This window comes from Solanum tuberosum, unplaced genomic scaffold, assembly GCF_000226075.1.
Source record: "Solanum tuberosum cultivar DM 1-3 516 R44 unplaced genomic scaffold, SolTub_3.0 scf00755, whole genome shotgun sequence".
Taxonomy (NCBI): domain Eukaryota; kingdom Viridiplantae; phylum Streptophyta; class Magnoliopsida; order Solanales; family Solanaceae; genus Solanum; species Solanum tuberosum.
Window position 1 is genome coordinate 30,351 of NW_006239669.1, and position 11,564 is coordinate 41,914.

Genomic DNA, 11,564 nt, shown 5'->3' on the forward strand with positions numbered 1-11,564 from the left:
ATTGGGACCACATTTGAGAGGAAGGCATCCGCCAGACTGTCTAGCTGGCTAAAGAGCGTTCGGGATAGTGGTGAACGTCCCGGTTGGATGTTACCTCATGTTTTTGATGAATTGGGTCAGTATTGGAACACTGACAAGTTTAAGAAAATATCATATCAAGCCAAAATGGCTAGAGGCAGTCTTAAAGGTGGCTCGTTACACACCAGAGGTGCAAAGACGGTTGGAACAATTGCACGAGAGATGGTAAGTTCTAATTCAAACTTTTAAATAAATAATTAGTTGATACATATATATCGTTATAAATTTCAGTTTTTATTTATAGGAAAAAGAATTGGGACGCACTCCCATTGAACCAGAGGTTTTCAAGAAGACTCATGTCAGGAAGAAAACAAAAAATGAGTCGGATCCGGATGTGTGGGTGGAGGAAAGGGCCGAACGAACTTTTGTAAGTTATTTAATATGAATAATATATATCAATAGTGAATGTATTTATGATATGTATATATATTGATGTCAATTTTTATATTTAATATGCAGAATGACTTTCATAAGTACGTCGCTGAGAATCTAGATAGTTCGGTCCTATTGACACCTGAAGTGTCCACTCAGATTTGGAAATAAAAAGTGGTAGGGGGGACACACAAGGGTAGATGCTATGGTCTAGTCTCTCGCAACGATGTTAGACGCCTTCAGTTAGGCTTAGAAGGTATTGGATCGTCACGTCAAACCGAGGCACTTGACGGTGTTCAGATTGCTTATATGTCGGATCAAATAGCTAAACTTACAACGACACTAGCAGAGTCGAAGTGGAAAAGAGTAGCTGAACAAGAAAGCATGAGTGAGACCGTTCAGCCAATTAAAGAACAAGTGATGAACCTCGCTCGTCGACCTACTACTTCGGCTCCCGATGACACCGCCGACGAGAGTGATGAGGATGATTATGTAGATCTCACTCCCTAGTTTAGATCTCTAGACATTTATGAACTTTTTGAAATTTTGAAACGAATTTTAAAAGACTTTATAAGTCTTTAATTTATGATTTAGATACTTTTGAATGTTATTTTAAGTTTGTTGTTTTATGTTTTGTTTAGATTGTTTATAATTGTGTGTGTTTGATTGAGCTGAATAGTGTAGAATTGAATTGAATTGCATTTGCAGGTGGGCAGCAGAAGCTGCGAGCTGCTACTGTCAAATATATTGCAGAAAAAGCAACGGACAGTGTGGTTTAGTCCATCGCTTTTCTGGGTTTTAAAAACCTAGAAAAGCGATGGACAGCGTGGTTTAGTCCGTTGCTTTTATGGGATTTTCAAAAATAAAATTTCCACAAAAGCGACGGACTATGTCGCCTTTTAGAAATTTAAAAAAATGAAAATAAAAATAAAACGACGGAGTCCGTCGCTTTTGTTAAAAAATAAAAAGTAAAAAAGTGACGCAGTTCGTTGCTTTTTAAAAAGCGTCGGGTTAAAAAGCGACGGAGGTGACTGCATCGTTTTTCCGTCGATTTTGACCAAAAAAACGACGCAGTCCGTCGCTTTTGACCGTCGTTTATTGACAATTTTTTAGTAGTGCGAATTACACTTTGCACACATCAATTTGAAAAGTACAAAACATCCATCAGTGTATAATGCTACTTATGGTAAGAATATAGTATACCCCAAGTGTCTAAAATATGAATGCGTTAATGATTCTTTCAACAGTTAATATCTACTAGACAAACAAAAGTGAAGGTATTTTACTATAATGAAAAGCTCACGTGAAGAGTAGAAGCCAAGTTGCCATTAGAAATGAAATCACTAATCAGAAGCTTCTCATCAAGAGCCTAATAATAAGCTTTTTAACCTCGCAACATTAGATGCTTAACCTTTTCAATTTCCTAAATCTCAGCTACAAACTCCTTATATCTCTGTTTCCCACCTTCCTCTAACCTCCTCACTGCCACTAGATATCGTTCCCAAGCACAATGAAAATATTTTAATTAGTTTAGACATGAATTAAATCGTAATGCGTTTATCTCTTCTTGAATATACGAAACACCATACAACTGAATAAGAGGCAGACTGTAATGTGGTTAACTACAACCTAGAAGCTTGTATGACTTTGACTTGTACACAAATATCATATTAAGTCCATGAATGGAAAACAAAAAAAAGAATCAAGTAATAACTGATTCATTTAACAATCAATGGAGTTGAAAAGGTGCAAGATATCTAGGAAAAAGACTCAATAATTTGTTGCCTCTACTAATTCTACCTCCACTACTACATCCTTATTAAACAAAATCTCTGGCGATTCAGATGAGAATATCCAAAGAGGTGAGGTAGGTTCATTTTCCAAAGAGGTGAAAAGTGGAAAATATTATCTTAGAACGCCTATCTCAATTCTGAATCTGGTTAACTCACCAGAAGTTTGCAGAGTTGTGAGGTAGCTGAAGTGGCAGAGAAATGGCAGTGTAGAGAAGTGTAGTTGTGAGAGAAGAGTAGAAGTGAGGACTGAGAGTAATTTCAAATAGCAAGTGAAGTTTTCAAAAATGTATTTTGTATTTCATGAACTAAAAATACAGTATAAAAATATTGATGTTGTATTATATATTTTGTATAAAAAATTATATTTTTAGATGGGGTTTAAAACCCCCGCTATTTATTTAGATTTTTCTCTTTTCAGATAAAACCCCCGCTATTTACTTTTAATTTTTGTATATATATATATATAGACGTACATAGGAGGGTTAATGGCCAACAACCACAAGCAGATTTCTCGTTGATTCTCTTTCAATTGCAAATTTAATTAACAATGAAAATATGGAAGATAATAAAATAGAATCAAAAGGGCCAGGAAAGAACTAAAATATTAAACTCATTATAATTATGAACCTAGATTCTCTTTGAATTGCTCTTATTTTTTTATTGTACAGGTATTTGGATGGGTAGTTGGTTAGATCTAGTATAGATCGTACATGGACGATAGTTGTGGGGTGATTGGTAAAAGGGTATGTCTGGTGTGGTTTACATGTTTGACAAAGGAGGTACATGGACAATAGTTGTGGGGCGATTGGTAAAAGGGAACGTCTGATGTGGTTTACATGTTTGACAAAGAGGGGTTGTTAGCGATTGTGTTCAATTTAACTATCTACCTACCCCAACAATATATATGCTTTTGTAATAAAATCATCTAAAATCCGATTGAAAACATAAGAGTGTAGTTGGTCAGATCTAGTATGGATCGTACATGGGCGATAGTTATCAGGCGATTTCTAAAAGGGAACGGCTGGTGTGGTTTACATGTTTGACAAAGGGGGGTTGTTAGCATTTGTGTTCAATTTAATTATCTACCTACCCTAACAATATATATGCTTTTGTAAAAAATCATCTAAATCCGATTGAAAACATGAGAGTGTTGGATTGTATTTATTAGTTTCTTTCTCAAGTCCAATCAATAAAATAGAAGAACTAATAAATCAAGGATATAAAAGTAAATATTGCATGAAGAATATCATACACTACAATTTTTTTAAAATTATTTTTTACGAAGAGAAGTGAATGTAAGACGTATCTCCCTTCTTCTTTTTGGGGTATGAAGCAGTGTCAAATCAAAATATCTAACAAGCATTAGCTCTCTCTGAAAAGGAGGTGGTCCACCCGCACCTTCCTGTATGGCTATCTTGTTACGACTTCACTCTAGTTATTAGTCCTGCCTTCTGTATCCCCGCCTTGCGGTTAAGATAACGACTTCGGGCATGATCAGCTCTCATCGTGTGATGAACGGTGTGTACAAGACCCGAAAACGAAGTCATCGTTGTATTTTTTGGAGAATTCAAACCTTGTACCTAAATAGAGGAAGATGGGAGCTCACCAACTTAGCTGCCATAATCCTCAATAGCTTAAGTATTATTTTTAAGGATATACTATTTTAGGAATCTTTCTCCACATTTATCTTAATCATGCATATACATCTTTGTTGTGATTTGAGATATTATGTTAACCATTCTTATATTTATTTGTTTGTAATTTAGAGGATATTATTCTTTGACACACCAGAATTACTCTTTTATTTAATTATTATATGCCTTTTAGCTGGCTTATTAACAATGTTGGTATCCTTGTTGTGATCTGCACGATCATCATTCCCCACTACGTATAACATTTTCTGTTTAGAGAGATTTATAAATTTTCTAGAAAATTGGTTTGTCTTTTAAATTAATGTTCTTTAAACTAAAGGCAACATTTCTATGTAATTTAGGCAAATAATATGAGGGTAAAAATGAAGCTAGTGTAGTTAATTCTAGACTAAAATCAAACTTCTCTATCTAGGAAACTTGTTTTCCTAGAAATAATATTTCTCAAAAAAATTTGACCAATCAATCATGGAATAATTGAAAAATAATTTTCTTTATATCAAATACACCCTTAATGAATTTAGTCGGAATGGCAGTACGACGCAAAAGGGAAAAGAATACAAGCATTCCGCTAATGCTATTTCAAGGTAATCAATTCATAATTAATCGATTGACGGATCTCAAAAATGTAGTCTAATACAAGTTTGAAAGATCGTTAAGCTAAATTAGTCAATTAATAAAATAATGAATTGTCCTGATATACTAACCAAGTCGCACTTAGATTGTAGATCAAGAGTCATCATAAAACAAGTCTTAGTGATTATTCAAATAATCAATGAAATAAGTATTGAAAACACTTCTAAACTTGACGTGAATTATTACTTTAGTCCCCCAACTATTGACAGTCTTAAAACACTCATCTAGTTGATTAAGTGAATTTAAAAACACCCCGCTTATGCCACATGTATATATATGTAAAATTTTCTACTGACGTGGGGCGTACACATAAGTAGGTGTAATAGAAAAAATATTTAAAGAACATTTAAATAATTAAATGTTAGGAATTTAGCAATTTAAGAAGATAAAAGAACTTCATTTTTTTTATCACCCCACCCCATCATCTACCCAGTACCCCTAGCTTTACACCCACTACCCACGCACCCCAAAAAACAAAAATTATTCTAAACCTTTTTTTTTTTTTTGGAGGGGAGAGGGGTAGGATAAGAAAAAAAAATATTTTATTTTAAGCGTACTTTTTTTTGGGGGGGAAGGGAGTCGGAGAAAAACTTTTTAAAAATTTTGAGGGGTGAGGGGGTGGGGGTACCTGGGTAGGGGATGGGGTAAGGTAAGAAAAAAAAATTATTTTTTAAAAAAAAAATCTTCATTATTAAATTTTAGCATTTAATTATTGAATGTTTTTTTTATTTTACTATATATATCTATGTGTACGTCACATCAGTAAAAAATTCCACATATACGCATAGGCGAATGACATGTGGCATAAGAGGGGTGTTCTTAAATTACTTAATCAAGTAGAGGAGTGTTTTTAAGACTATCAATAGTTGAAGGACTAAAGTAATAATTCACATCAAGTTTATGAGTGTTTTCAATACGTATCTCATAATCAATTGATGTTGCTTCTCTTGTAAAGTTAAAGGGGATTATGTGATTTTGATTAATTCAAACTCGATCTTTCATTATCCCGTTATATTACCCCGTGCTCCAAATTTCTATTTTGATCTTGTGTATGGGTGTCAAATGATTGAGTTTCACTAAAATTTGACTTAATATCTAAACAAACATACCAACAGCAAGAAGACCACTTATCATCCTTCAGAAAAAACATATGCTATATCTCATTATGAAAAAATAATGAATAATTACACTAGAAAGAAGCCATATATGTACAAACCCCGACTGCAATTAGACAATTAGAGATTTGCAAGAAAACCATGTCCAGATGTATCCCCATGTTGCTCAAGAAATCTTGAAAAATCAAAACCTCTCCCTCTAGCCTTATGCACATAGGAAGAAATTGCCAAGCAGTTGTGAAGCTCAAGATTAATCAGCTTAAATGAGAACTCGAGAACCTCATTTCCTCTACTGCACAAATCAAGAATGGGCTGTGATAGAACTTCCAGTTCTGCAATCAACCACTCTAATTCTTCGTCGAGACACTATATGAGTCTAAGTATTCTGAATCATGCAACAGGATGTAATGTCCATCCTCTATAGCCTTTATTTGTTCCCCATCGTACCATGTTACAGTTCCTGCATATACCAATTTAATATTAGAAGTAGAAAAATAGCAGTGCTAGCAGAGATGCATGTCTAGATACGAAAAGTTCATTCTCATATTTCAACTTCTACTATGGTGATATAACATCAGAAGTATGTTAAAGAATGACAAAAGTCCCACATCGGTGGTTAATGAGATGGGTGGACTCCTTATAAGGCTTGGGCAATCCTCCTCCCTTTGAGCTAGCTTTTGGGGTGTGAGTTAGGCCTAAGACCTAATTTAACATGGTATCAGAGCAGGGCCCGTCTCACCCGATGTTGGGACCCCCAAAATAAAAATTGCCCACGCACCAGATGCTAAGCACTGGGCGTGAGGTGGGGTGTTAAAGAATGACAAAAGTCCCACATCGGTGGTTAATGAGATGGGTGGACTCCTTATAAGGCTTGGGCAATCCTCCTCCCTTTGAGCTAGCTTTTGGGGTGTGAGTTAGGCCTAAGACCTAATTTAACAAAGTACACATGTATGCGTCTGTCAAAAATGTGTTCAAGAGGCTTGGCGATCATCCCAAATGGAATAGCTAGCGAGTATGTCAATAAATCAAATAATATGACACTGTAAAATATATTCTCCCTTGGTGATGATGCACCAAACTACAAAGGAACGCAGAAGTAGCAGTAATCACGCCTAGTTCAACATCTGTTTTTTAAAGGAGTGCAACAGAAAGATGTGATGACATCCTTGTTGTAGATAATAGGCAAGGTAGCACTGTATCTAGAATGAACATATATAATATGTGAGGATAAGAACTTCCAGTAAACTTTAGTCTAATCCATACCTGGCAAAGGAACTGGGTCCTGCTCTCTAGTGACATGGAGCATGACTGTTCCTGAAAGTACAGTTATAAATCCACATATCGCAGAAATTATGTCGCTGGCACTTTGTCCTGCCCAGTCCTGCAAAGTGAGATGACTATTCATAATACCCTGTACCATATTCATAGAGGACCATAACGAAGAAGAGCTTCAATTGACAGAATACCTTGAACATTATTGCACTTGCGATGATGGTCATTGTGGTGAACATTACATAATATATTGGAGAAACAATTGCAGTGTTGAATGTATCCAGTGCCTATCAAAGGATGTATAGATATCAGAAATGTTTTTAAACTCCCCAAAGGGTACCACCTTGAATGACCCATAACAATCATGCATGTCATAAACTCCAAAACAAAATTACACATCTCATGTTAATAGTACACATTTCAAACCAACTAATTTTTTAGTCGTCCAGCAGCAGTCAAAAGGTTGTTCAATCAATTATGCATCCCCCAATCAGCTAATTAGGAAAATTTAACACGACAATAGACCAGAATATTGTGCTATATTAGAAAACGGAACTACTTGTTTGAGATATCCAAAGTTATGCTGCTCAATCATTAAGCTTTTAAGAAAGACCAACAAGTGACTCAAGGAACTGAACTGTGATACCCTGTTTCTCAACATAGGATGAGAAAAGGCATTCCTAGAGGACTGTGCAAGGTGGACATTAAACTATTCATGGGCATCTAATGACGTTCATCAAAAATAAATCTTAAGCTGAATTATATTTCCAAATTACAAAAACCTGAAAGAAACATAAACAAAGTCTGCAGTTCTGAAGAACGTTCTAGCATAGTAGGTATCAATTCTCATTATCAACCTTACACTTTATCTTTCTGACAAATACCGAGACACACTATGATAAAATTAGCACCAATAGAAGGAGTGCATAAAGAAGAATAATTACTTTAATATCTAAATCTAAATGAATGATAGAAAATATGCACATAGATCATAGATGTATGATCTAAACTACTCTCGGATATGGGCAAGCAAAGGCTTGATAGGTTGATAAGAATACATCAATTCAGAACAAATCAATCACAAATTAGTTGGGGTCGGCTTCTCAAATCCCCTTTATCCATTCTACTCTATAGATAAAGTATTACCTTATTAAGGTAATTTAGCTGTGTGATGACGCATATCACTGCAACAGAAAGAAAAAACCATGTCGGAGGATAAGCAACTTGACTTATTCCTTCCAAAGTAAGTTTTATTGCAATTCCAATAGCCTTTATGCTGACAATCTGCAAAGAACCATGAAAAAACTACAGCAACCAATCTCTGGACAAGGTAGCAAACTGTTGATATATGCAAACCGCACCACATACAGAAACAGTTGTGTCCACATTGCAGCTAAGAATGGTAGCTTAAAAGAAAACAAATTACCGTGAATGAACCCATTAAGGAACAGATTCCCAAATAAACCAGTATATTTGTCTGCCCATAGCGAGGCTCAAAATGCAAAATCAAAGCTAGCACCACCGATAAAGTTGCAGCTACATAAGCCAAAAATGCTGCAGACAGAGGCAGTAATGAAGAAATAAGTAATTACTTCTATAAGTGCGATGACCTATGGTAAACAGAAAAACATTTATGCTAAAGACACAAAATTCAAACCTGGTTGAGTTGCCAAAATCCAGATTTCTTCTAAAGAAGCTGGCATATTCTCCTGAGGTGCATGGATAACAATAACCACTGAGCCCATGATGCACGAAATGCATCCCAGTACACCCAATCTTTGCAATCGTTCTTTCAACAGAAAGTGCGCCAAAATAGCACTATTCAAAAATTCACCAAGCTAAGTTTTGTCAACACCACTCATGTTTCATTATTAGAGCGTACAAACAGTTCATAAAGTTCAAAAATCATACCTGATAATTATACTCAAAACACCAAGAGGGGTCACCAGAACTGCTGGAGCATAAATATAAGCCACAAAATTGGCCACCTCCCCAACGATCACTACATAATCCAAATCCAAAATTTTCATCAAAATCCAAACCACACAATACCAATACATTCATTATCCGAAAAGTGGGTTAAGGCATTGAGACAATTCATGATTTACTCACTTGATATCATGCCTGTCCACCAAAGTGGTTCAAGCAAATACGCATAGCCTCCAACTCCTGCAGTAAATATCAGAATAACTGTTTAAGTGAGCGACCAGAAGTTGGCACAGTATGTGATGGACAAAATGATCTTGTATTACAGATTTTAATTAGTTTAGAGTCATGAATCATAAATTAGACAATGATAATGTGGCACTAAAAGACTTCAGAACAACTGAAAATAAGCAAATAAAACATTGCAGTTTTAATTTAAAAAATGAATAGAATTGATATATCAAGAGAACAGAAGAAATTTCAACAGCAATTTCTTAAAAACAAAGCAGAAGACCCTGAAGTATTTCATATTTCTAACTGATACCAACTCAATGAAAATAAATAGTAATTACACCCGACATGGACTAAGCTGGTCAAACAAACCCTTTAACCTCAAAACTTCTTTAATCGCCTCAGCCATAGCCATATATATAGCCACATAATAGATAATGTTACAAGATGTTGTAATGGCACCTTCCAGCAACCAACACAACCACCAATACAAAATTTATAGCCTGTGAGTGATCCTTTTTATCAAAATCTCTGGCATAATAAGAGTCCATAAAACCATCAAAGGTATTAATAATTCTCCACAACTTCAAACATATATCTAAACTTCCACACGGTTATCCTTTTTTGATGACAAGAGAGCCTGCAACCATTACCCGACTCAATTATAATAACTCGCAAACCACACAAGAGAGGTAAACCGGCCGCCCTTGAGGGTACTTCCACACGGATATCTAAGAAAACACTTCACAGAACATGGACAAACCATAAGTTTACATACTAACATTTTTTAAAATTTCCATATGATCATTACATATACTATAGAAACTATATTGAAATATGGAACCCCCACCATATATATCTTTGCCTCTTCATCTTGCTCATGACTAACAAGTTGATAGTCTTTAGTTTGCAACAACGCATCTGTAAGGGCTTCACAGAATAATTTTTGTATGTGAACAGCTTCCTAACTTATCAATATGATCTCCATGGAAAATTTTCCAAACTAATCTTCAATTAGAATGTCTATCAAATCCTAGGCAGATCTTAAGATGCAATAACTTGAAATTGGCAATCCAATAAATTTCTCAATATAACCTGTGTCAAATTGACTCCTAAAACTGAACCCGAGACCACTGTCTAGATACCAGATTGTAGACATCCAAGTTTCCTAAAAGATTGAAATTTCTTAATAAGCCCTTAACAACAATAACTGAGATAATAAACAGAATCTTTTGTGTATAATCCTGCATGATCTCGAATGTTATCCGTTCCGGTAAGTAAACCAAATAATAAAATGCAAGCAAAAGTTCTATAGTAACACTTTAGCTTCGATGTAAAGTTAGACAAAACTCTCTTTAACTCTGAACAATTTACATTGTGAACAAGGCTTCTATTTAACAATTAGAAAAGGATAAGTCAAATATGCTGATTTGCAATTCAATTGAGATTAAAGATCAACAAACCTGCTCGAGTGCCAGCATCAGCAGCACGCTTTAGACCTTTCTTCTTCAATATAAAGCTCGTTCCAATAAACAAGCTTGATGATATTGCCAGAATTAACCCTCTGGTATTATCCGAAATCACCATCCTCTTCCTTACTTCTTCAGGTATAATAATACGAAATCCTTATAAAGGGATCAGGATAATGACCTGTTTGAATTCAAAATTCCAAAATGTAAGATGAGGACAAATCCAATTTCCCGCCAAATAGAGTCGAAAACAAAATCTCAATTATCACCTCAAAAAAGACAAAAGAGCCAGCAAACTGAAGCTAGTAATTGGATACCGATTCGGAACAAAACCAATCAACTATATACAGATCTTCGAGCGGCTAGAAAAGGAGTAGTAGATGTATGTATGGGTTTATGAAGGGGAGATCTGAGAAATTGATAAGAAGTCATCAAGGAATGGCAGCTCGGTCTCCCCTAAATTCGTGGTTGTTTTCGGAAGCTTCGTTTTAATATGGATTCAGTAGAATGATGACGATGATGATGGAGGGCCACACTGACTTGAAAATGGAGATTAATTGAAGATTTGCTGATCGTGAGATGATGGTTAACCACCATGAAAGACCTGACCAACCAGGCTGCTAAAATCCCAAATTTGTGTTATGAGTTGGGCCACTTGTTCTGTTCACATTGTTCCAATTTCAAACTTGTATCTTTTTCTTTTCTTTTTTTGTTATTTTGTTTAATTAATCATAGTAGAACAATTATTCTCTACGCGGCTTCAGATGCACATCAGGGCTCAGTCGTTACGAGTATTATATTACTTCATTATTAATCGTATAGTTAAAAAATTAATCTTATTATTCGTTAATTTCAATTTAATACGACTCTTATTTTCAAACACATTAATTTCTCTGCATATTTATAACATATTTAGTCAAACTTCTAAAATCAATTTATTTTCGAAACAAAAATATATGTATTTGGTTAGAAAATACTCCGTGTTTGGCCAAATTTACAAACACTTTTGAACTTAACAATTAA

The 11,564-nt window shown here is 35.0% G+C and overlaps 1 protein-coding gene across 1 annotated transcript; it reads right to left on the bottom strand.

Annotated features, from left to right (window-relative positions):
* Positions 1-5,664: 5,664 nt before the first annotated feature.
* LOC102600481 (probable magnesium transporter NIPA6) lies at positions 5,665-11,213 on the bottom strand. Its single transcript, XM_006367269.2, has 10 exons — positions 10,811-11,213; positions 10,536-10,722; positions 9,028-9,084; positions 8,827-8,917; positions 8,573-8,733; positions 8,342-8,469; positions 8,062-8,199; positions 7,110-7,202; positions 6,907-7,024; positions 5,665-6,103 (listed from the first exon to the last, which is right to left on the bottom strand). Exons 2-10 carry the CDS (start codon positions 10,657-10,659, stop codon positions 5,991-5,993), a joined length of 1,023 nt encoding a protein of 340 aa, XP_006367331.1. The 5' UTR covers positions 10,660-10,722; positions 10,811-11,213; the 3' UTR covers positions 5,665-5,990.
* Between the last annotated feature and the right edge of the window lie 351 nt (positions 11,214-11,564).